Below are 26,673 nucleotides of genomic sequence, written 5' to 3' on the forward strand. Positions count from 1 at the left end.
ATCATGAAACTACAACTTTAAGCTTAACACATCTGATTGGAATGAGTGGAGCACTCTCCCGTAAGTTTGCCCCCCCCCCCACAGGTATCTATCTTCTATTGTCTATCTGGTGAAGTCTCACTAGATTAGGTTTAAATTTGATTAGAGAACTAAGCTTGTCTAATGAAAAGACATTGAACAGACAGAGTCATTAGCTGGAGAGGCCTGAGGGCACAATGGCAGGAGCATCTGATCTTGACTGTGACAGCCCTCCGTCATTTTAACAGATTCTTGACTGAAGTTATTTATGTGGCAGTCCTGCCAAACCAAAACACCACAAACTGTCCCAGCCTATCACACCTCAGCTCCACCCAAGCCACGCCCTCTTTGCTCAAATTAGGATTACTCAGCTCCATTAACTGACGGAGACAAGCTGAAACCTCTGGATGTCAGTAGTAAAAGACTGCTCTGTTGTTGATAATCATAATAACAATTAATATCTGTAATCTTTTTGGGAACGTGTGTCCACAAATCAAAACCAAGACAGATCTACAACTCTCTGGCTTCGCACCAAATCAATCTTATACTTATCCCCAAACATGATCAGATCTCTGCACTTCTCCTGGACTCAAACTTGGATTACCTCTGTTTAACAGAATCGTGGCTCCATAGTAACATTCCAACTAATATGATTGACATTGCTGGGTATCAGTGCTTTAGAAAGGACAGAATGACAGGCAAAGGGGGAGGAGTATTAATATACATCAAAGACACATTTAAATGTCAATTAATTGAACTGAACACCACCCTGGAATGTCTAGCCCTAAATGTAACCCTATCGCCTTCTATGAATTTTAATATTTCTGTCCTTTATAATCCACCTTCTCATAATGTTAAGTTCTATGATGAATTAAATGTTATAGTTAAACAACTGGACTCTTATAGAGAGACAATATGGTATGGTGACTACAATATTAACTGGTCTGACAAAAACTGTAAACAAAAACTCAAAGCATATATGACAAAATGTAACTATCGACAAATGATTGTAGGACCCACAAGGATAAGAAGGCAGACTAAGACTCTCATTGACTTGGTATTTACTAACAGACCAGAACGAATAACAAGGACTTATAATTTGATTACTGGACTCTCGGACCACAACATGACTTTGACTGTCAGGAAATTGACGAAGAAGCGCCTGCAGTACTTTGGTAAACCTGATTATGAAAAAATACAATTCATTCTACCGAAAGGTAAAATTCTGCAATTTGAAAGAGAACTTAAAAGCATAAACTGGGAACAAATTATGACACTAGATGATGTAGAGGAGTGTTGTAACTCCATGACTACATCTATTACAAGTCTGATGGAAAAATTTACAAAGCAAATAAAATCTAAACAAAAAGATTCTACGGTTCCCTGGATAACTAATGAAATACGAAAACTCATGAAAAAGCGAGATTTAGCTTTGAAAACATTTTTAAAATCTAAACTTAATACCGATCTCCTGATTTATAGAAGTTTAAGGAATAAAGTCGTAAGCGAGCTGCGGAAAGCCAAAGTGACATATTACACTCATCTAATTGAGAGTGCTAAAGGTAACAATAATTCACTTTGGAGGCATTTAAATAATCTGACTAATAAATCAAAGAAACACAAAAAGATTACAGAACTTAACATCAATGGCAATATTATAACAGATTGTACAAAGTATGAATTGAATCCATCAGCCATAGTGGCACAATCTGTTAAAGAATTAACAAAGGAATTCCAGCCTGTGAATCCTCTTAATCATTCGCTGAGAGTCACTGCAACAGATTCCTTTTATATTAAAGAGGTGTCGGATACAAAAGTTGCAGAAATAATCACTAAACTATCAAATTCCAAGTCTGATTACATTTTTAGGATGAATAGTTGTTTTCTTAAAAAGTATAAGGATGTTCTTGTCAAACCATTGACCCATCTTGTTAATCTATCCATAAGAACCAGTACATTTCCCAGTGCATGGAAAAAAGGAATAATCATCCCTGTGTACAAAAGTGGTAGCCTAGACTCAATGAATAACTACCGCCCTATATCAATTTTACCAGTTTTATCTAAAATGATTGAAAAAGTTGTAGTAGCGCAATTGTATGACAGACAGCTACTCCATCCACACCAGTTTGGGTTTAGACCAGGTTATTCAACTGAAACAGCAAACTGCTGTTTAATTGAAAATGTAAAAAAGTCCCTGGACAAGGGTAATGTGGTGGGAGCTGTATTTATTGATCTCAAAAAGGCATTCGATATGGTCAATCATAGTTTGCTTTTATCTAAAATGTTAAATTTTAATTTCTCAAATGAGGCAGTGTTGTGGTTTACATTACATTACAAAGTAATCGCAACTGTTTCAAACTAATCAGAAACTACATTCCAAAACAGGCAGCCCTACTATACATGCATGCTATGATTTTTACTCATATATTGTACTGCATGACAGCACGGGCACAAGCCGCTCCCACTGCAACCAAATGCATAGGTTCTGTATAAAACAGAGCTATAAAAATCATGGATAAAAAACAATACGTTACCATCATTGTACCATCATTAAGAAATATAATTTAATGAATTTTGAGAGCTTTAGCAATTTTTGCTTTCTTAAATTAATTCATAAGTGCATTAATCATTTAGCACCTAAGCCACTAAGTTCATTTGTTGAGAGACTGAGCAGCACTAGAGTCACTAGAAGTTCCACAAATCATGGCTGCAAAACCAGCAGGCCCAGCTCAGGTCAGACGACCTTCTCTGTGAAGAGCGCTAAACTTTGGAACTCATTACCATCTGACATCAAGACTGTAACTGACTTTAAAGTGTTTACCTTCAGGCTCAAAAACTGGTTAAAAACAAACCAAAAGTGTACTCATTTTTAATTATTGTAAGTAGGTCAGAATTGTATTTGATATGCATGTTTTTTATACTATGTTTATTATTATATTTATTAGGACTGGAGTTGTTTATATATCATGTTTTGATTTTTTTTAATTGAAATAGCTAAGTATGTAAATTTTATTTTGTTTAAAAGCCCAACCAGGGACTGGAGTTGAAAATTAGCATTTGCTATAAACTTTTTATGCAGCACTTCAGTGACAAGCTTTGTTTTTGACACTATGTCTGTTTGCATTGTCCCTGTCAAATAATTAAATAAATAAATGAAAGTGTAGTCAGCAGAGATTAAAATCTAACTTGTTTCCTGGTGATGATTAAATCTGACTCAACTGAACATAAGAAGGCTCATTTCGGCCAAAACGTCATACTTCATAGAATAATTACTGAGTTACTTCAGATCTACAAACATAGAATAATTACTGAGTTACTTCAGATCTACAAACAGTTTACAATAGTGCTGAAAGAATGTATCACTGCTCTCATATTAAAGTATATTATGTAGCCCCAAAATATCACAAATGATAGCTGAGTTTCTTCATCAAAGGTGTGTAATGTTACCTGTCAGGCTGCTCCGCTGTTAAAGTCCCGTTCAGATGAGGTCAAAGAGACGTGGTACCTTCATCAGCAGACACTGACAGATGCTGCTGCTGTCTGTGTTCATCTGACTCATCCTACCACCTTTATATCTAGAACTGTCATATGACGTGTGAGCAGGACCCAGTCACACCTGTAGGGCTGCCAGTCAGCGCTCTGATTGGACAGTTTTCAGGTTAATTATGTAATGTGGTAGGAACATTCTGAACTCGGAACAACATGTACACACCTCGAGTTTAATTCAAAGGAAACTGAAGTAGGAATGTTGTCTGTCCAGTGTTGCTCTGCCTCTTCACCGCCGCTCATAATAATAATAATACATTTTATTTATATAGCGCTTTACATGGTACTCAAAGACACTTTACAGTAAAACCAGCACATATAGCACATTAATAACAGATAAGCAATAAAACCAACACATAAAACAAGCATATTAAAAGCAACTAGAGAATGCAATTTCTGAAGAAATTGCAGTTTTTTGAAAGAAATGGTGGTGTGAATGCTGTATGTTGAAACGCTGATGCTACACTGGATTGGTGGCTTGATTTTTGTAAGTAGAAGGTGAAGTAGTGAGAATAGTTGAAAAAGTGGGAATGGGTTTAATTAGCATGAATGTCTTGGAAAAGTTGCATAATACCCAAAATGTTTGAAAAGATTTGGAATATAATGATTCAATATTTGTAGTTAATTTTAAGATGATGCTAAATGGGATTGATGGCTTCAATTTGGATGAAGAAGCAGCTAAAGGAGAATGAATGAGTCCGAAAAGTGGGGAATCTGAATCAACTGACACAGACACACACACACACACACACACACACACACACACACACACATATACACACACACACACACACACACACACATATACACACACACACACACACACACACACATATACACACACACACACACACACACACACACACACATATACACACACACACACACACACACACACACACACACACACACACACGGTTTCTAATGAAGTGTTTTTATCAGTTCTCTGGAAACCATTCCTGCAAAAGAATGACAGTGATGCTGGCAGGAGTTTAAAGAAGAAGTTTGGATCCAGAAAAACAAGCTGAACACACACACACACACACACACACACACACACATATATACACACACACACACACACATATATATATACACACACACACACACGCACGGTTTCTAATGTTGATGCTGGCAGGAGTTTAAGGAAGAAGTTTGGATCCAGAAAAACAAGCTGAACACACACACACACACACACACACACACACACACACACAGACACACACACACACACACACACACACACACAGACACACACAGACAGAGATACACACACACACACACACACACACACACAGATACACACACACACACACACACACACACACACACACACACACAGAGACACACACAGACACACACACACACACACACAGAGACACACACAGACACACACAGACAGAGATACACACACACACACACACACACACACACACACAGATACACACACACACACACACACACAGACACACACACACACAGAGACACACACAGACACACACACACACACACAGCAACCTGATCTCACAGAATTCCGCAAAATGAACACGGCCCCTTAATTCAAAATCTGTGGCAGTTTCACAGAATTGCAAAATAATCCGTGATGGGCCCACGAAAGAATTCCATGAAATGAACATGGCCCCTTAAGTTAAGGAAAAGGTCGTGGGTGGGCTTTCGTTTCCATGACATGCGGGACAACAACGGGACGGTTGGGTTTAGGAAAAGAACAATGGGACGATTATGTTTGGTTTAGGAGAAGAAGGATGGGATGGTTGGGTTCAGGAAACGTGACACGCGGGACACGATCCCCGGTCTCCTGGGTGAAAGTCCTGTGTTTGACCCATCCAACCTCCCTACGCTGAGTTTCAGGCTTTCATACTACTCGCTACCGTAGTCGCTCCTAATGCTACGTCATCTTCTCATTGACTTCACATTGGCATTGTTTTCCGTGGTGGCCACACGGAATTTTCACACATTCCGTGCCAACCCCACATAATGCGGTGTTAACAGTTCATGATCATTTCACGGAATTCTGTGAGATCAGGCTCCACACACACACACACACACTTTTTTTGTACAAAACCAACATGGCAACATTAATATTCTTACATAGCATTTGCCAAATGGCACAACAGCATTGTAATCAAAGATAGACATGTTATCCTTTACATATATTTAGTCAATTTGAGAAGATAATTACAGTTTTTCTCAACTGCTTAAACACATTTGCTCACTCTGACATCACATTTTCAAAACAGTTAACACACAGGATAAAACTGAAGCTCAATGGCCAAAATGACTCATTTTGTTAGCAAAATGCTCTAACACTCACAAAACATTAAAAGCATGCAACATAAGCAAATATTTCCATCAAACACCTCAACTTGTGGTCAAATTAATTTATTCTTTCAATCAATCATTACACAATGGACAACAAAATACAAAATACAGCCATCAATATGAAATATGACACTTTACAAACTCAAATGGATACTGAAAAAAAAAAAAAAAAAAGCTACCAAAGGAAACACCTTTAAAAAAAAGAAATAAGAAAAGATATATTTTATCTTTCACATTTAGTCCATTCGTTCTTGACGATTATGCCACAGGTTCTCATCAACATCGCATTGAATGTTTTCCCTTGCAATGCACCGAGGGAAATACCTCCTTGCGTGGCGCATCCATCCCTGGCAGTCCTCTGCACCTATTGCCAGGCAACCAGCATTCATTGCCTCCAGGAGGGGCATCTGCTCATATGGCCGGTGATCATACACCTTCCACCTCCAAGCAGAGAAGAACTCCTCGATTGGGTTCAGAAAAGGGGAGTATGCAGGAAGGAAGTGCATCATAATACGAGGCTGTGCTGCAAACCATTCGTTCACAAGGCGAGAGTGATGGAAAGCCACATTGTCCCAAATTATGACATACAGAGTCATGCCAGGCCTCAACAGCCCTCTCTCTTCGGGTGGAATCAGTATTTCTTTCAATGAATCAAGAAATGTGATGAGGCGTTCTGTATTGTATGGGCCAATGGTTGGTATGTGGCAAAGGACCCCATCATTGGAGATGGCAGCACACATGGTGAGATTGGCACCCCTCTGACCTGGCACTGTGACAGTGGCCCTCTGCCCAATGAGGTTCCTCCCGCGTCTCCTCACTTTACAGAGGTTGAAGCCGGCTTCATCCACAAAAATTAATTTGTGATGTGCCCCCTCAGCTTCAAGCTCCATTATTCTCTAAGAAAAAGTACAAATTCATAAAGCAAATTACAGTATTCCAGTCGCATGTAACTATGGTAAACAAGGTATTACAATAACAAAATCTGTACCTGCACATACTGGAATCGTGCCTCCTTTACGATGTCAGAGTTTCTTTGAAATGGAACTCGGTACAGCTGCTTCATTCTGACATGGTGGCGTTTAAGGACTCGATCTATAGTTGCCAAACTCACACTGTTTATATTTCTAAATGCTCCCTGATCTGCAATTACTGCTGCCTGGATTTCACGCAGTCTGATTGCATTGTTTGCCACTACCATATCTACCATATCTACAATGGCAGACTCCTGTTCAATACTAAATATCTTTCCTCTGCCACCAGTGTGTGGTAATGTGTGGATCCTATAAAGTAAAAGCAAAAAGCATGTCAAAATTGACATTACTGTATGACAGTCACATAAATGGGATTGATAAAACATCTGCATTACTGTAGACACAGTTTGTTCTGCTAACAGGGCAATACAGTAAAGCTGAAATACACAGTGGTATACATTACAGTAACACTGTGAATTACCTGTTCTCATTCTGAAAAAGCCTGACAATAGATGCCACAGTGCTCCGAGTCAGAATGGGCTGGACCCTTTGTCCAGCCTCTCTAAAGGACAAGCCATGATTGATGACATGGTCAATAATTGTTGCCCGAATTTCATTTGAAACTTGAGCTCGATTTTGTCCTCTTGCTGCTGCAGCTCCTCCACCACGCATACGGGCTCCTCTTCCTCTGGCTCCTCTGGCTCCTCTTCCTCTGGCCCCTCTGTCATGGCCTCTTACTCTATGGCCTCTTTGATCCATGCTTGCAAATAGCAACACAGAGGTGGCATCTTTTATAGATGGATGAGGACTGATTGCTGATTGAAGAGTTGTGCAAATGAGTTTCACACAGGTGCATAGAGTTTTCTAATTATGCAAGTACTTTCTATCAGCTGTGAATAGATGTTTTCCTTTTGTTCACCACAGTGAATCCAATAGAGTTCGGGGTCTTTCAATGAGATCTGTGGTAACTGTTTTGACAAAGGGTGTGAAAAATGTGTGTAACAAATGAAAAAGTGTTAAAACATTTGCAAGAGAAGACTTCTGCTGTGCTAATAATGTGATGATGAAGATAAAGCGGATCCCAGTTTCATTTAGTGTGTCTTAGCAAATGACAAAAACTGTAAAGATTTTCTGTGGAACAAGAAGAAGCCAAGAGTTAATATAAAGAAAGTGTGGGCCTTTAGAGACATTGGGGGAATGGCTCTTCCAAATGTGAAACTGTATAATTTAGCATTTGAAATGTCAAGACTGGTCAGGGTTGGACTCTGAACTGAGCTGGATCAAGATTGAACAGGAACTGGTGAGCCCTTTTACTCCCTTGGATGTTCTCTCACAGGGATCAGCTAATAATGGACAGGACTTTCATCATAACCCGGTACTCATGTATTCTAAAGCTGTCTGGGTAGAGGTACACAAGATTTGTGGAACATCTCATTTAAGACAACCTTATGCCTCGTTGTGGAACAACTCTGCTGCACAGATTGGGAAAAAAAACTGTATATTGGAGTGAATGGCTTGTCAAAGGCATACACAGGATAAGTGATCTTTATTCAGAGGGAGTGTTTATGTCCTTTGTTGAAATAACCCAAAATATGGTCTGACTAGGAAAACAAATTTTTGGAAATATTTACAAATAAGGGACTGTATTACCTAAGGAAAATTTACTCAAAGCACAAATGCAGTGGTGGAGTTTTTAGAATTGTCTGGTTCAGCACATAGAGCAGCTGTTTTCTACAAATTATTTAATAATTTAAAAAAAGAGATATGTGAAAATTTGAGGACCATCTGGCAGAGAGATCGGAGTTGTGTCATTGGTAAAGAAGATTGGTGCAAATTTCTGTCACACTCCAATAAATATATAAGAGAGGCCAGGGGTAAATTTACTCAGTACAAATTAATACATAGCTGGTACTTCACTCCTTCTAAACTTCACAGAATGGGAATTATGCCCAATAATATATGCTGGAAATGCAGCTCAGATCCAGGGACATTTTTGCATGCTATTTGGGAATGTGGGACAGTTTACCCCTTTTGGCAAAGAGTAGTGGACAATATAGGAAGGTGGATTGGCTTGACAATACCCATGTCACCAAGATTGTGCTTATTAGGGGATCAGTCTGTGTTACCGGGAGTTTTGAAGTATGATTTTGTGGTTATAAAGGTGGGGGTGATTACAGCTGCCCGAGTGATTCTCAGTGTGTGGAAGGATCCATCTCCTCCAGAGTTTAACAGGTGGAAAGAAAATATGCTGAAAATTGTGTCATATGAAAAATTCTTAGCCAGGATTAATGATGATACGGAGGGATTTGACAAATCTTGGGGATGGGTTTTTGACTGAGATTGATGGATTCTTTTTATTTTTTAGTGCGCTTCTCTTTTGTTTAGTCTATTATTTTTGTGGTGTTACATGTATAGGCACTTTATAATTTGATTTTATTGTATCTTTTTTCTGTCTGTAGTGGTTATTGATAATGGGCCCAAAATACAAATGTGAATTAATCATATGTTTGGAAGCTGTCTTTTTTTTTTTTTGTGGGTGTTTGGTTCTGTTTTGTTAAAAATGTTAAAAATAAATAAAGACTTCAATTGTAAAAAAAAGATAGACATTTTATAAAACAGGATTAAGAATGAATTACAAAGAAAGTGTTGTTAGTAATCATTTCTGAACAGAATTATAATACCATTTGTATCATATTTGCTACGCAAGTTTCTGAAACCTCTATCTTATCAACTTGATCAATCATTTCCTTAAACACCTGTTGTATATGATCTGATACATGTATTCTGCCTTCTAGTGGATTGTCATTCCACTGCAAGAAGTGGAAAGGCTTTTCAAAATGGCTGCTGTCATTAAATCCTCCACACACTTTTGGCAGGAAACAAGTTGCTACTTTTCCTGAAGTTACAGTAAGGATAACATTTATATTATTACTCATTTTTCAAAATAAATATCTTCCTTATTGAAACAATGCATAATTACTTAAACGTACAATATGTAACTTTCTGCAACTAGGGGTCTCTCAACCAAAACAATGGACTGTAAACACAGACATTTGATGATGTTGGGAAGTTGCGTGGAATTATGGGAGTTGTAGTATTTATTGTTAAACACATCGCTGGTTAGAATGCATCTGTTCACGGACGAGTGCACCCATTCAAGTTTATTCACATTTATTCATGTCATTCTAAGAAAATAGCTGCATTGTCCCCAACATAATTACGTTTTTATTGATTTGATCTGTATTGGTAGCTAGCTGACCAGTTAGCTAGTGAGCCAGCAAGCTAACATTAGCCAGCATTACAGCAGCAGAACATCTCCAACCTGCCCAGAACGATCTCCCCCTTCATGTTTCTGTAATCTTAACTATTCGTTTTGGTGCTTAACCCACCTTTTGTCGGGTTAATTTAGCTAACTGTAAAGACAGCTAAACGTGAAGGGGGGAGAAATTCGGCAGGGAGGAGATTTTTACTAGCTATATACAGTATGTCCCGGGGGTGTTGTCAGCACTTATCCCGAATGAAGTGTCTTTGCGCCGGGGGGGAGTGAGGCAGACAGACCAGGGTGTGCTAGCTAGCTGGCTAAATTAGCATTAGATTAGCCGTCTATCTATACAGTTAACGTTAACGTTACTAGTGAACTTATTCGTGGGTTAGCCCGGCGCTGCTTTTATCCGTGGTCAAAACAATCATACTAAAAATAACTTTATGAGCATGTTGAACGATGTTGTAACCCTATAATGTTATCCACGAAGCATTAGCATTAACGTTAGCTACTTGTCAACCAACACATTGTAGTAACGTTAAGCTTGATTGATATTGATATGTATCAATAAATAAGGTTTCTGTTGTATTACTGTGTTGTAAAGTGGCATGTAGTTAATCACAAAATGATGCCTTGTGGCAGAAAAAGCAGTATTACGGTTACAAGTATTTTTTACTGTGACATTGTATGATTTACAATTACTCCTGAACATATCATCTGGGTGCCCGTGTTTGGACGGAAGTTACGAGTAACTAGACGGTGAAAGGTTATATGACGCCACTGACGGGCGACTAAATGAAACGTGATGTGACGGGTTTGTCATTTGGTGGAAACATTTGGGATAGTGTAAGAACACAACTCAAAAAAATATATAACATAGGTATGGTTGTTTTTAGACATTTTAATGCAGAAATGTTACATATTGTACCTTTAACAATTCATTATTTATACTACAGTTAAATCGTGTTAAAAATGTGTGCATCAAATGTGATACTGCAGGTATTTAAGGTGCTGTCATGTCACATTTTTGTAATGTAATCTACATCATGCCTACCACAATACAAACACACACTATTTTGATGATTTAATTAATGTAAATAATGACTAAAATGCCATCTTAAAATACATTTTGGGTATTTTCACAATAACAATTCCCCCTGAAATCATAATCGCTATGTTATATCGACCAATTTGTTATGTGTGTATTTTTAGATTTTTAGAAGATAGAAAAAATAAGTATATTGAAAATGTCATCAGCATGATAATATATGTCAATTCAAGTGACATGGAGCAGTTAGGGAAAGATGAGGAAGATGAGGAGGAGGAATGGACTCCTAAGGCCATGCATGATGATGGAAGTTCAGATAGCAGTGATGAGGAAGACTATCAAGATGAAAGTGTAGCCCATACAAGCATGGAAGTTGAGGTCCCAACAACAACTCAGCACACAATCAGAAAGGAGTCAGTGAAGGGCAATGCAAAAAGGAAAGAATAAAGATGGAGAAAAATACAAAATCAAGCTCCATCTGTCGATTTCATTGCCTTGTGTTGAGGAAGACACAGGACAGGTTTGACTGGACACCATACATGTATTTCAAACAGTTTGTCACTGATGAAATGTTACAGGAAACTGCAGAACAAACAAACCTGTACAATGTACTAAAAACGGGCAAGTCAGTAAACACAACCAAAGAGAGAGAGCAGGTTCTGGCATGTCCATTCATATGGGGTTAGTACAAATGTCCTGTGTTAGAGCCTATTGGGAGATGGAGACAAAGCTCCCTGCAGTTTCTGATGTCATGTCTCGAGATCAGTTTCTGAGATTGCTGACACTGATCCACTTTCAGGACAACCTCAGAGTGTCTGATGATGCAAAATAAAATAAACTGTGGAAGCTCAGACCATGTTTTTGTGCCTACTAGGGATGAGCGAGTACAGCATTATCTGTACTGTATCTGTATCAGTATCTGTACTCGGACTGGGCGGGGCCTAACCCGGAAGTGGACGGGATTTAACCCGGAAGTGGGTCAGGTTATCTTGAAATGGGCGGGGCTTTAACCGGTATGTTATTTTAAGCATGCAATTGATCTGGGTTGATCAGAAATTGTTATATTTATTGCTGATTAGAAAACTATTTACATGACAGCATCAGCATTGAGCTTCAGATCAATGGTTTTGATCACGATAACAAACAAACTATATACAGCCATGACTCGTTTAGTGTTTGGTGGATTGGATGATTGAAGTTTGAAGAAACAAGACATATTGGCAATTGAAGAATGTATTCATTTCCCAAACAGGAGCCTCAGTAGCGTGAGGAAGAACCATACACAGCCACAACAGCCTGGCTCCTCCTCCTCATGCTGGTCACCAGCCTGGTCACACACTGCTGTGGGATGGCATCCCATTCTTCAACCATCATTTGTCGCAAGTCAGCCAACGTGGTCGTGTTGGTCACTCTGGCACGACAGCACGCCCAAGCTGATCCCACAAGTGTTCAATGGGGTTGAGGTCAGGACTGCTGGTAGACCATCCCATCCTCTCCACTCCCACATTCTGGAGGTAGTCTCTGATAAACCCCGCCCTGTAGGGGCGAGCATTGTCATCTTGGAGGATAGAGTTCGGTCCCAGACTGTGGACATATGGGATTGCCACTGGTTACAGAATCTCATCTCTATATCTCTCTGCATTGAGATTGCCTCCAATGATGACAAGCCTCAAAACAAGTGTCAATAGCAACAGCAAAATAACCTGTTTGGCAATGGCAGAGAAGATTTGGCAAATTTTTCATGGACGCAACCCACATATTCAGCGCTGCTGCTCATCCCACAAATGCATGTTCCTTACAAATGGGGCACCATTTGAAAGGGAACTAAACAGGCTTTCCAACGGTATAAGATTTATTGCCAAAAAGCATTGTTACCACAGTGAAATAATCTACCAAACACAAATTTCCTTACTTTTTGTGCTAAGTTTAGTTGTATCCATATGATGTGACAGACTTATGTTAATATTTCACCAGGTTGTTGTTAAATAGCAATACGGAAAGTATCAGTTCTCACATTATCACATGTAATACACCATGGTTGGTGTATTAACTTTCAAAACAGATGTTTCCCTCAAACTTTGAACACTGAAAAATGTAATGCATGATGAGGTTGGGCTTTACAGCCAGTTAGAAACACAGACAAACATGTATTCTTTGGTGCAGATACCAAAATGTTGAAAAATACACTTATGAAATTGAAACAGAGTTCTTAATTTGTGTTTCTTCACATTGCATTGCAGTAGTTCCCATGAAGTTATCCTACAACTGATGTTGATACTGTACTGTATGGATGGTAGCTACAGGACATGATTTGAATTCATAAGATTTAACAATACAGTGTTAGGGACAGATCAGATGGCCAGAGACTTGAGACTTGACTTGGACTTCCAAAAAATGACTTGTGAACATCTCTGATGTCTAGTAGCATAGTCATATTTATTTAAACTAAACATTAAATTATTATAAAAAAAATAGATGGTTTCTTTGTTACAAGAATGTTCCTAAAAATACAAATAATGAATAAAGTAATCTGTTTTTCACAGATAACCAACCTAAACATTTGTGAATTGTAACATTTGTTATATATCACACCTGAGAGTTATACGTGCTGCTGTGTTTTGTACAATTTGCATTTTTGTTATTTGTTCTTGAGTTGTATTAGGCCATACTGCTGAACAATAGTCAATATTAGACAATATTAAATATTGAATCACCACTTTGGTTGAGCTTTGTGACAAACATGGTGCCGATATATTTTCTGAGGCGAGACTTCAGAGAGACAGTCCAGAATGTTGGCCCCACAAAGCTGTCGGGATCCCACAAGTATAGTGGACTCCCAGTTTTTGGACCCCATGAATATAGTTAAACAAGCCCACTCACACACACACACACACACACACACACACACACACACACAGTCATCTGTCAAACAGATTGTAGCTTTTAGTTTTTTAAGTGTGAAGGAAGACATGTTATAGAAGATAAATAGCTCAAATCTATACATTCTACAAGAATTCCACCTGCAGTGAGTAGCCTAAAACAGCAATTCAGTCCAAACCTTTTTGTGTTCTTTATTCCGGCACATTTCACTTTTCTGCATTCGTTGTAAACTTGGGACGTTGCCAAAAATGCCAGAAAATAATAGGAATGTTACAGCAGTGTGTGTGAGGTCAGGCCGTGTCTCAGTCCTGGTTTGAGCTGGACTGAAGCAGTCCTGTGCTGTATGGTACACACAGTGTGTTTGTATGCGTTGGTGTTGTAGGACAATTCAATAAATAAAGTAAATGATTAATACACAAACCCAACAGGGTCGTTATGAAATCCTATACACACACACACACACACACACACACACACACACACACACACACACACATAGACATACACATACGCACACACACACACACACACACACACACACACACACACACACACACACACACTGCAAAAACCTGAAATCCCCTTTGAACCTGCAGAGAGGCACGCTGCCAGGAAAATGTCGCTTGCCCAACTCTGGACAAAAAAGGTGAATTTGGGAGCAACGTACTGTTTGTTTGGGAAAACCCAGAAGCTTGCAACTCTGCCACGAGCAGCTCCTATAAAGGCCGAGCGAGGCTCAGTCATCGTCACTTTTGTGTTTTATTCTGAAGCTTTTCCACGGCAGCGTCATGAATCGGTGGCTCAGCGCTCATTTCCTGGTAGCGGGGCTGTTCCTGAGCTGCTCGGCTCTCACAAGCGAAGAATGCCAACCCTTGGTCACCCCTCTGTCTCTGGTCGACCCCTCCATGGTAAGCCCTCGTCTAGTCTCTCCACAGCGCTGCAGAGTGATGCTGCGTTCCAGACACTATTTTTAGCCCGTAAGTTACGACTTCAAGTCATGACTCACGACTTGGTAGCGTTCCAGGCAAAGTCACGACAAACCTTTCTAGCTAGCGTTAGCTAACGGCTACCTAACGTTGACGTTAGCTAGCGCTAGCTCAGGGGTCTCAAACTCCATTTACCTGGGGGCCGCTCGAGGCAGAGTGTGGGTCAGGCTGGCCCGCGTCAAGTATTCAACAAAAGTATTCTTTGTTTGCTTTCTTAAATAAATCTTGTTGCCTCAATAGACATTTTTTAAGACCCGGTTCTTTCTCTCCTCTCCCTGGTATGTTGTATACTCCTCAGCATGTCTAGTTGAGTAATGACATCTGATGTCATATTCCTTGTACACCGCAACTTTCTCTGTGCATATGAGACATGTAGGGGTGCTCCGTCTCCCACTTTCACTGAAATTGCCTGTGCTCGTCGCCAACCTTTCTCTTCACAGCACGTTTTGAGAGAGACGTGACTGGAACTAGGTGATGGCAGATATTTTCCGTCACTCCGGAACACGTTTCTACCAAGTGACTAACGTTGATACTTCCGTTGACAACAAACGCCGCAGTCACGAGACTAGCTATGGTAGCCCATAAGTGATAAAAAAATAAAATAAAAGCGTGCCAAGCGCGGCACACGCAACGACTTAGCAAATTATGTCAAGTAGGGGGGGCCACAAAACATCAGCCCGCGGGCCTCAATTGGCCCCCGGGCCACGAGTTTGAGACCCCTGCGCTAGCTGATACTAGCAATTTCCAGAGGTGGGACAAAGTCATTGTTATGCAAGTCACAAGTAAGTCTCAAGTCTTTGCCCTCGAGTCCCGAGTCAAAGATGAGGCAAGTCCCGAGTCAAGTCACAAGTCAAAGCCAACAAGTCTCAAGTCGAGTCCAAAGTCCTACCATTTTAGTTTCGAGTCATTTCAAGTCCTCTTACCATCATGTATGTCTGTAAGATTTGTATTTATTTAAACCTCTTTTTATACAATGACATTAATCAAATAAGGGCCTGCATGTTTTGCAAATTGCAACTCTTTTTTTGTCGACTACCTCGTAATTTTTATAGCCAAACGAAACTATCTTCGGTATCATTTTGCCAACTGGCGCGTTGTTGCTTGTGCTTCATTGGTTGTCTTGCAATGTGCCTGCTTAGATGCTGTCGAATCAAAACAACGTGGGACTACAGTGATTGGATGTTGTGCAGGCAGCGCGCATGCTCTCTGCATGCATACAGGTGGTGCACATTTTTTTCACAGATGCAGATAAACTGAGAGCGGCGCGGCCGTGTGAACATTTTCTTCCCCAGTTTTCATGGGAAGTAGCAAGTCTTCTCGAGTCAAAAGGTGCAAGTCCAAGTGAAGTCACGAGTCATTGATGTTAAAGTCCAAGTCGAGTTGCAAGTCTTTGTACATTTTGTCGAGTCGAGTCTGAAGTCATCAAATTCATGACTCGAGTCTGACTCGAGTCCAAGTCACATGACTCGAGTCCACACCTCTGGCAATTTCTAGTCGGCAACATATTTTGGGCTTCATTTTCATCTCTTACTCTCAGAGCTCTACACACAAATCAAAAAACACACACAATGGGCAAAACCCCTCAATTCTCCTGCAAAATTCAAAAACAAAATTTCAAAACAATGTTATTTCTTCTCAAAATGGTATTTTGTTTTCAAATGACACACACAAACCATCCTATGAATAGACATTTATAAGAACCAGTTCAACACCGATGTGCTCAGTTGTTTATGTGTGTGTGACGCCAAAAACTGTAACTGGGAGTACAACCATCTGGTACCAGTTCACAGGGAGTAAGTTACGGGTTTGACTGCCATTCCAGGGCACTTTCATGGGTAGAAGGTGTTACGGCTTGCCTGGAACGCAGCATAAGGTCTGGCTACACCACAGATGCATTCTGGGACGCAGTGACGGCAGCTCTGCTAAATAGTCTCAGGAAGGAACTTGTTCTGGTGGAACATTTGCAACCTGCAAAAGAAAACGCCACATACAATATTAAATGAAGTTAACTGTTGACACAATACAGTAACGTGAGCTATTTAAATTAGCTGATACATGGTTACACCTCATTAGCTCTTACCAGTGTATCTCCGTCTGTACTTCGTCCACACCAATCAGTCCCAAAACCTCCCAGTTAGAGAGGAAATGACCTAAACATATTCTTTGTAAATCTTTACAATCATTCCCTGAAAGAACCAAGCAGACCTGCCTTGTTGCATGATCCACATTTTCTTCAAAACTTCACATTTTCAGTGTGTAGCTCGTTAGCTTGAAGGTTGTTGTTTCCCAAAGCAAACAGTTTAAGAACACTAAGGACTAGTCTTGCTTTGCCAGACCTTCCACCACATGCTCTGGTTTATTGGCATTTCTTTAAACCAATCACAATCGTCTTGGGCGGTGCTAAGCTCCGGACGGAGCCACGGTGCCTCTGCAAAATAGCCTCAGGAAGGAACTTGTTTTGGTGAAACGTGTGTACGTTCAAAAGTAGTTTTAGTCGTGCAACAGAAAACTCAGATTGGACAGATAGTCTAGATAGCTGTCTGGATTTACCCTGCAGAGATCTGAGGAGCAGTTAACCATAGTCCTCAGAAATCCACCGGAGGTTAGAACGCCAACACAGAGACAGAGGAAGGGGACGGACATTGGCGAAAAGACATGCATCCGACGCAATTTGCAGCAACGGAGCAATCCCTGAAGTGGAACGTCATGGATATAGACTAATTAAGGACTGACTTTGCAATTGTCTTAATGTGGCTGTTGAAAAGTCCAAAACTACGCCAATATTTCTGGCTTTCTCAGTTGTTCTAATCATTGATCTGTTCAATGCACTTTAACCCATTTCCCAAGATGTGCAATAGATTCTCACTCCCATCTCGTAAAATACAGACGCTTGGTCAGGTGCCTTTGTCGTTACTGACGCTAAAAGTCTCCTTTAGCGTCATATAACGTGCTTTAACTAAACACGCTTGGTCGGGACTATTGGCGTCACTTTTTATGCAGTTATGTTAAGGAAAATGTTGTTGGTGGGCTTACGCTTCTGTGACACACGGGAATAACGGGACAGTTAAAGAAGAAAGCGACTTTAGAAAACGTGCCACATGGGACGTGAACACCTGTTTCCTGGGTGAAAGTCTTGTGTTTTCTCCTTAACTTCTTCAGGACATGAACACCTGTTTCCTGGGTGAAAGTCTTGTGTTTTCTCCTTAACTTCTTCAGGACTTGAACACCTGTTTCCTGGTGAAAGTTTTGTGTTTTCTCCTTAACTTCTTCAGGACATGAACACCTGTTTCCTGGGTGAAAGTATTGTGTTTTCCCCTTACCTTCTTCCGGGACACGAACTCTGCTCCCCGGTTTGAAAGCCCTGCGTTTTAGGATCCAAACATCTCCCCTGACCAACCTCCCTACGCAGAATTTCCCCCTTACATACTACTCGCTAAACCCCGTGTAGCTGCCGTTCTCCCCAGGTACGTTCTACAAACACGCTGAAAGGCGCTTTTTTTCGTCGCTTCAGACGCTGACAGCCACTGTCCAAACATCTGTATTTTACGAGTTCGGAGTGAGAACGGGTTGAGATGTGACTGTGGTTCTATCCTACTGTCTTTGTTTGGATTAGAAAGTCCTGCAGCTTGGGAAAAGTTTGAAAAATGTCCTAACAAAACTGATCATCGGAGCCCAGGACATGAGTTTAAACTCAGTATTGAGAACTAGTTTCCCCTCAAGCAGCTGTACAGAGGTTTTGCCTAAAAAAAATAGCATGTGCTTTCACTAACTGACTTTGTGTTTGTGTGCAGATGTACGGAAGGTCGAACTTCCTGGTGGGTTACGTTGATCATGACTTCTCTAAAGGCATCCTGAAGATAACTGATAGCTCCTGGTTAAATGTTACCGCGTCAACAAGCGCCAATGAAGTTGTTATGTCTCAGGAAAACAAGATGTGAGTAAACGAAGTGCAACATCCACTCTACAAATACACAACTGTGACGTCCCTCCTGCTAGAGCAGGGCCTTCTGTTGTCTCTTGGTGTTTTTCTCTGTGCCTTTCAGATCCGTGGGCGGTGCCTAACACTGAAAACACAACGGTCGGGTTCGCGTATAGCCGCTTAGCGCAGCTGTTTTTATATTGGCGCCCATGTTATCCAATCTGTCCGTACATACCGGGCGCAGAGCGGGCACGCCATGGTAATCACATACAGGAAGACCACAGTGCAGCCGGATACAAAAATAAAACACATTTCAAAATAAAAGGTTCATGGTGATTTTTGGCTGTCTTGACTTGATCAGGCACACGGAGAGAGAGACTGACAGACGGACAGAGAGAGTGACACGCACACGCACACACACACACACACACACACACACACACACACACTTACACACACACACACAGCCACATATAGGCTACAATTAACAGTTTTCCCCTGTCTCTTTCTATCGGAGAGAGAGTTCTAAACATTTAGTCTTCTAAACATTTAGTCTTCTAAACAGGATCGCTTTGTGACTGGCACTTAGAAATACGCGTCCCGGAATGAATGGCCAGGCACGCGATCAGATGCGCATCTACGCTTTGCGGATGAGCTTAACTAAGCCTCTCAAAATCTGACGAAAATCTTTTAAACTGACCTTTGTTGATCTGAAATGAAGACAGATTCAGCAACTGTATGGCGTATTTCTCGCTTAAAATGTTTTCAGAAACACGTTTCGGTGAACTATTTTCGTAAAATACGAGATCATAGTTTCCGAACGAGCCGCCATTATGGTCGGGGAGAAGCCGCGTTCGTCCAATCAACTGCCGGTTTTCATTTTTTGGGCGACAATACAGATTAGCGCCGCCTGCTGTTATGGAGACGGATTACGTCTCGCGCACGCGCAGAACGTACGCTCAAGTTGGCGTCGCTTCGGTGTGTTCCGAGGCACTTTTTTGACCAACTCGGGGAGGCAGTCAGTCCGTCAGTCCGGTTGGTGTGTCAGAGCCTTAACTTAGCAAGCCATCGTGGATGAGAAGTCATGAAACAGTTTTGTAAGAACACAAACTCATCTCTTCGTCTTGTCGTGTTTTTCAGGAATGGAACCTGCTTGGCCTCATCTGTCAAGGTAACCATTGACGGCAACACTGCAACAACGTCAAGTAAGTTACCCAATCTGTTTTTGGAGCCAATGGAGTCGCCCCATGCTAGAAATTAGGTTCTTAGGTTTTCAGTCTCATGCTGGGTTTCCATAGGCAGCTTTTTTCAACTGCAACTCCACTGTAAGGTGTCTGTGATGAGCAGCGAATTCCAAGCGTAATTGTGTCACCACAACATGATGCCAACGGTGTTCCCGTTTTGCAGACAACGTGATGTTGTTGTTGATACATTTCTGTCAGTCTGTAAATCTGGCCTATCACAAACTATTTGGTATGTTTTCTACTCCGGTCACACATTTTGCCGCTTGCTCCAACCCTCTGCTAAGCTAGCTGTTAGCATCACTGTAGTCACACAGAGACGTATCATAAAGTAAGCTGTAGGAAAATCACAATCTTTTCATTTGCTTGTAATTTCGAATATAGCACGTGTGTATACACAGGAGAATATACTGGAGGCACGTCCGCGAGTCTGCCCTCTCATTGGCTACCGCTCTGCAAAAGTTGACTCTAAGTCATCTTTGGGAGTGCGGGGAGAGCGGTGAACATCCGGGACACTTTCGCCACCGTCAGTGGATTTCGCTCGTACCGCTGTTCTCATAGGGAGTGAATTGAATCGCTCCGCTCTGCCGTTATATCAGCTGCCTGGGGAAACCCCACGTTAGGCATAGGTTTTGTTTCAACATTCAACATTAGACACACACACACACACACACACACACACAATAACTGGGTGCTTTGGGGGTTGTCCCCCAGAAATGTTTCTGCGTCAAACACTTCATCTCCTGCACTTTGAGAAATGAATCTGTAAAGTAACAGAAAAGGTTCTGGCAGCTCATAACCTGGACTTTGCCCTGTAAGTAAACAACTGAAAAGATGTGTGTAGCTGCAGCTAAAATACAGAACGTTTGTAAGGGGAGAGAGAGGGGGAATGACATGCAGCCGTAGGTCAGAACCGAACCCACGGCGGCTGCGTCGAGGGCTGAACCTCTGTATATGGGCACGCGCTCTACCAGGTGAACTACTCAGACGCCCAGGTTATCAGTGTTAAGGCTAAAAAGACAGTTTCTGTTTCAGATTGAGAATAATGGTGTTTTTTTGTTTCTCTCCTCAGTCGCCAACACCACCTCGGTGTTCCACCTGCTGCCGAGCTGCGAAGGCTGTCTGCTCTTGAGCATCAAGGCCACCGCCAGAGACCTCGATAAGCTCACTACCATGATGAAACTCAACGTGGCTGTTTCGGGGGAAGAGATCAACATCCGCTCTCTTTATCTGTTAGGTAGGTAGGAAGGAAGGAGCCTGAGGGAAAATAACACATTTTATATCTGAAACAAACCGTCCATTTGTGTTTGTTTTGTTTCCAGGCAGAGAGGCGACCCTGAAGGACTCAGACCTGGAGCGTTTCAAGCAGCAGGCGAGCTGCCTCGGCTTCTCCGGAGAACCAGACTTCCTCTATGACCCCAAAAAAGGTGCTACACCCTTTTTTGGCCTATCAGATGAAACAACAAAATCAAAGAGCCCTATCTCGCACCCGGCGCAGAGCAAAGCCCGACCCAAGGGTCTTTACTAGTTTAAGACCAACACAGTTGTCAGTTTCCCGTCCAGCGCCCACGTCGTTTAAACGCCCATGGGCGCTGGTCTTACAGGGAGGTGTGTTCAGGTGCATTCTGGGAGTATTGCTAGCTTGAGGAAGTGAAGTGATGGCGCCATTGACCAACAAAAACCTGGACTAAAGTCAATAATGCAGTATTTCATTGTTATTTTAACAGAGCATTAGTGAAATGCGCCTAGTCTCGTGCACAGCGCGCACACTATGCTTGTTACACACACAGGGACACACAGCAGCACACACACATGCAGAAGATTACAAATATGGCAAATCCTCCATCATAATAGCAATGCGCCAAGGTCCAAACGCGCCTAGCTTTTAAAGGGAATGGGAGATGACATGATTGGTTTATTGCATTACATGTCATTTAGCTGACACTTTTATCCAAAGCGACTTACAATTGCTACATATGTCAGAGGCCGCACGCCTCTGGAGCAACTAGGGGTTAAGTGTCTTGCTCAGGGACACATTGGTTGATGTATCACAGTGGGATTCGAATCCGGGTATCCCGCACCAAAGGCATGTGTCATATCCAGTGCGCCCGGCGCACGGACCCTTTTTTCTGCCGTAAAACTAGCAAAAGTGGATTTGGACACGCCCTAAATGCACCTGCGCCAGGCACTTCACGCCGTGCGCTTAGATCGTTAAAATAGGGCCCATATCAGTCATTATCCACCTGTCTGATGAAACAATGAAATCAAGATGTGTGACGTCAGACAGAACTGATTTCTTTATTCCTCCCTTTCTCTCTGCAGGTTTCTGTGCCGAAGGCGAAGGCTTAAAGGTGGAAATCTGAAGTTAACAACAACTTTCGTGAATATTTCAAACTGTAACTGAGAAAGTTATAGAGACAAAAGGTGACATCATCAAACGTGTGGTCCGTATTTTGTATTCACGATCTAATAAAATGGTGTAACACCAAGGTTTCCAAGCTGTGTGTGTGTGTGTAAAGATATTGGGTGAGGTGAAATGAACAGGTGCATACAGGTATTTGAACATCAACAGGAAGTTTAAGCAATATTATACAAGAGTGTGTGATTTAACGTCATTATTGGCACAAAAGTGATGCAGCTAGGACCGAGGCACTTGCTATACATACAATGGTTAGCAACAAAATAAAAGTTTGTATTCAGCTGTATTCATATTGTGGGCCAATTCCCTCTCAAATAGGGTTGGGTACCGAAACGCTGTGCCAATAGGGCACCAAAGCATCGCTGCATGAGACGCTACATTACCATTAGCTAGTAGCTGGATTAAACACAATGGTTAAAATGCTGACAGCTTACATTAAGCGGTGTAAAGTGTGACTGTATTTCCTTCTAGGTCAGTGGTTCTCAAGCTTTTTTCAATAATGTTCTTCCTTTGAGCAGTTTTTTTTAAGCCATGTACCCTCTAACCAGCACGAATACTTTTTGGTAGAAAAAATAAATAAAGAGGTACAATACAGTGATGTCAGCGATAGATTTACTAAACAACAGCCTTGTACCTGGAAAATGTTTAAATGATGATGGAAAAAGGAGACAAAACCTTGGAAAAAGACGGTAGAAAGAAGGAAGGAAGGCAAGAATAGGTTGAAAATAGTAATAAAAACTTCTAAAACAAAACACAGTAGAATGAAGGAAGGCAACACTAGGGCGACAAAAGGGACAAAAAATTCAAAGAAAAAAAGACAGTAGAAAAAAGTAAGGAAGAAAGGCAAGAATAGGTCAAAACAAACGACAAGACCTTCAAAAACAGAGACAATAACTTTGAAAAAAAACGACAAACTTGGAGAAAAAAAAGACAGTAGAAGTAACAACAGCCTTGGAACTGAAAAACATTTTGGAAAAAATGTCACGTACCCCCTGTAGTCCTCCAAAGTACCCCTAGGGGGACACATACCCCCTGCAGTCCTCCAGAGTACCCCTAGGGGGACACGTACCCCCTGCAGTCCTCCAAAGTACCCCTAGCTAACTCAGGTTGATTATGAAGAGTATGATCTAAACCTAATATTCTTTTCATCTTTAAAAGATCTATGTGTAGGTCGACCTGCACCACTCTCGGAGAAACCCACCATCGCTATTTCGACGTTTTCTTGCCGTTATTGCCGGAGCCAGAGCCCTGTCCGTGTCTGCTGTGTCTGGGCGACACTGCACCACTCTCGGAGAAACCCACCATCGCTGAGCTCAGGATGAAAACGGTTACAACTCACGGTGATAAAATCACATGTAATAACAATAATAAAGATCTTCTTTCTGACATCACATCTCCCTAAACACACGGCCTGCCTGTGTGGAGACCTGCCGCGGAGGATGCTCTCTCCTCAGCATCACAAACACCGTCAACTTTGCTCCACTGAACAGCTTCCGGCTCTTTCAAAATAAGAGCAACAGTGTGGTTCCAGAAGTTAAAAATCCCATTCATATTCTCAATAAGTGTTTTGATTATTAACCCTCATGTTGTCCTCCTGCCCACTATGCAATTTTTTCTGCTGCTTTTTCCAATGTTTTTGTCACTTTTCTTCTGCGATTTGACGTTTTTCCTTTCTTATTTCCGTCATTTTTGTCACTATTAACGTTTTTATCAATTTTTTTTGAAATGCTATAAAATTAAATAAAAACAGCCAAATTTAAAGAAAGTACTGAACTGATCATTTATTTTACTTGTAAAGAGCATCGAATGGACCCACGTTATTTTGTTGGACATTTTGGTTGATTGAAACCCATATTTCTGATATAGAAACTTTTAGAAAATGGGTCACATTTGACCCGAGGACAACAGGAGGGTTAACCATTATGTGTAAACACTTCAAATTATCAGTTTCATAATAAGTGCAACAGCAGGTTCTCCGAATAGGAAAGTGGCTTACATTTAAAATTAAAACAACAACTGTTGTGGTAGAAAGAACAGAACCAGCAGTTTAAAGTGATATCAGAAGAACTGATTTAGGAATAACACCATTAACATTCTTGGTCTCAACATACTTTATTTCTGCAATTATGCCACAATAATTCAGACTTTTTCCTGTCCCTTTATTAAGGAATATAAAAAATAAAAATATCAGACAACAATTTACCCCATACACCTCTTTGATCCTAATTGTCCCATCAGATTTGAACTTTACCTTTAATTTTAGATAATAAATCAATACCTGAAATGAGATCAGTGATTAGTTTACTCTGACAGGAGAGATGATCAGAGGGGCAGAGTTTTTACCACCATCATTTAGACCAGGATTAAAGTATGGGAAGGGTTTCTCAGTGAAGGAGCAGCCAGTAAAGGAGTAGATAAGAGCTGCAGTATCTACGTCATAAAAGGAGACCAGAACCTCCTCATAATCCACAAACACCCCCACCTTCTGAGGAGGAGACTTCAGAGAGAGAAGGACTGGAGGGACAGCTAGAGCTTTGTACTCATTTCCATTTCTCAACCATATTATCCAGTAACCTGTCTGAGGACTCAGTGTGATGCTTCCCTTCCTGTTGATCGACTCTCTGGCCACTCCTAAATCCCAGTCAGTCTTTCCTTTAACTTGAACCTCAAAGTAAAATCTGCCTGAAGAGAAACTCTGTTCTCCTAAAACACAAGCACACTTAGAAAATCTCTCTGGGTTGTCTGGGAGATTCTTCCTCACATCACCATTATTCACTTGTTTCCCATCATCAGACAGGATGAGATCAGGATATGCTGTATCAGGATCAAGAGTCACATCCACTGCATACTGCTGGACCCTCTTCAGCTCGGCTTCAAGCAGCTTCTTCATCTCTTCACTGAGTGTCTCCTCCAGCTGAACCACAGCTTTCACCACAGTCCCCTCATATGATGATGGACGGACGCTGACCTCTGTCCAGTCCTTGGTGGGTGGAGGATGGTTGGTGTTTAGTGACTGGACACTCTGGAGAAGATGGAGGAAGTCTTCAGAGCGTAACACCTGCTCCACCTCTGTTCTTCTCTTTTTCAGCTCGGAGATTTCTTGTTCCAGCTCTTTGACGGAAGCGTCAGCCTTTCTTTTTGTTATTTTCTGCTTCTCTTCTATTGTTTTGATGAGACTGGCCTGGCTTCTCTCAGCAGACTCCTTCAGAGAAGTGAAGACCTGAACACCTTCTGCTATCTCTCTGTCTGCATCTTCCTCACTGAGGTTGACTGAGTGTTTGACCTTCTGAATCTTCAGTCGTCTCTTCTGGATCATCTGCTGAATTTCAGCCTCTGTCTTCCCCAGCTCTACCTTCTTTCCTTCATATCCTTCTGTCAAAGGAACAAGATCATGCATCTTGTGATCTGAATAAGGGCAGAGAATGCAGACACATGTCTGGTCGGTCTTACAGAACAGCTCCAGAGGTTTATCGTGCTTCGTACACATCCTGCCTTCCAGGTTCTCCACACGGTCGATCAGCTGATGTCTTTTCAGACCTGACATGGTCAGATGAGGCTCCAGGTGAGTCTCACAGTAGGAGACCAGACACACCAGGCAGGACTTTAGGGCCTTCAGTTTGGTTCCAGTGCAGGCGTCACAGGAGACAGCAGACAGCTCACATATCTACACACTAAGAACAAAAAGTATTATAAAATGTTGTTACACACAATTGTCATATGAATAAAATGATCAAAGTATGATTACTGCAATTTTGACAAACTTAAACAGTTAAGCACACAGTAGGATATTTCTATCGCTCAGGGTCTTTTAAAGAGAGCGTTGGGAATCTGAACTAAAACGTTTCTAACACGATGGCTTGAGTTGCAAAACGTGAAGGTGCTTTTATTTACAAAGAAAGTGGTTAAACAACACAGGACATCCACAGCAAAAAAACATAAACAACAAAAACCATCATTTTACACAAGGTTTTCACTAGCCAAGTTTCTCAACGTTTCACATTACCTATCTGGATCGTAGCCAGCCTCAGACTGAGCTCCATGCT

At 41.3% G+C, this 26,673-nt stretch overlaps 4 protein-coding genes across 6 annotated transcripts in view; 1 reads left to right on the forward strand and 3 right to left on the reverse strand.

The window, feature by feature from the left end:
• The window catches only part of LOC118494928 (E3 ubiquitin-protein ligase TRIM39-like), a 214,681-nt gene that overhangs the window by 180,103 nt on the left and 7,905 nt on the right, over positions 1-26,673 (reverse strand). Inside the window, exon 2 of the mRNA XM_036000615.1 lies at positions 25,962-25,982. The gene's annotated coding sequence lies outside the window, so the exon portion shown is untranslated. The remainder of the gene's footprint in view (positions 1-25,961; positions 25,983-26,673) is intronic.
• Positions 1-26,673, reverse strand: part of LOC116050954 (zinc finger protein RFP-like) — a 38,403-nt gene that overhangs the window by 3,482 nt on the left and 8,248 nt on the right. Inside the window, exon 1 of one of the 2 annotated variants that reach the window (XM_031301180.2) lies at positions 24,909-26,254. In XM_031301180.2, the coding sequence (XP_031157040.1) occupies positions 24,927-26,174 (1,248 nt within the window). In that variant the 5' untranslated portion in view covers positions 26,175-26,254 and the 3' untranslated portion in view covers positions 24,909-24,926. Of the gene's footprint in view, positions 1-24,882; positions 26,255-26,673 lie in introns of those variants that run through there. The other variant, XM_036000580.1, reaches the window with a different exon arrangement.
• On the reverse strand, positions 6,109-6,973 carry LOC118494896. Its single transcript, XM_036000588.1, has 2 exons — positions 6,893-6,973; positions 6,109-6,800 (listed from the first exon to the last, which is right to left on the reverse strand). The coding sequence occupies exons 1-2, from the start codon at positions 6,965-6,967 to the stop codon at positions 6,141-6,143; spliced, it is 735 nt and encodes a 244-aa protein (XP_035856481.1). The 5' UTR covers positions 6,968-6,973; the 3' UTR covers positions 6,109-6,140.
• On the forward strand, positions 14,796-22,711 carry LOC116050958. Of its 2 annotated transcripts, XM_031301184.2 has the most exons (6): positions 14,796-14,973; positions 18,843-18,985; positions 20,111-20,175; positions 21,284-21,448; positions 21,534-21,638; positions 22,534-22,705. In XM_031301184.2, the coding sequence occupies exons 1-6, from the start codon at positions 14,854-14,856 to the stop codon at positions 22,572-22,574; spliced, it is 639 nt and encodes a 212-aa protein (XP_031157044.1). In that variant the 5' UTR covers positions 14,796-14,853; the 3' UTR covers positions 22,575-22,705. The 2 variants fall into 2 exon arrangements, with proteins under 2 accessions (XP_031157044.1, XP_031157045.1); XM_031301185.1 differs by lacking the exon at positions 14,796-14,973 and having other exon boundaries at positions 18,828-18,985; positions 21,534-21,637; positions 22,532-22,711.

This window comes from Sander lucioperca, chromosome 4 (genome assembly GCF_008315115.2).
Source record: "Sander lucioperca isolate FBNREF2018 chromosome 4, SLUC_FBN_1.2, whole genome shotgun sequence".
In the NCBI taxonomy this organism is placed as follows: Eukaryota; Metazoa; Chordata; class Actinopteri; order Perciformes; family Percidae; genus Sander; species Sander lucioperca.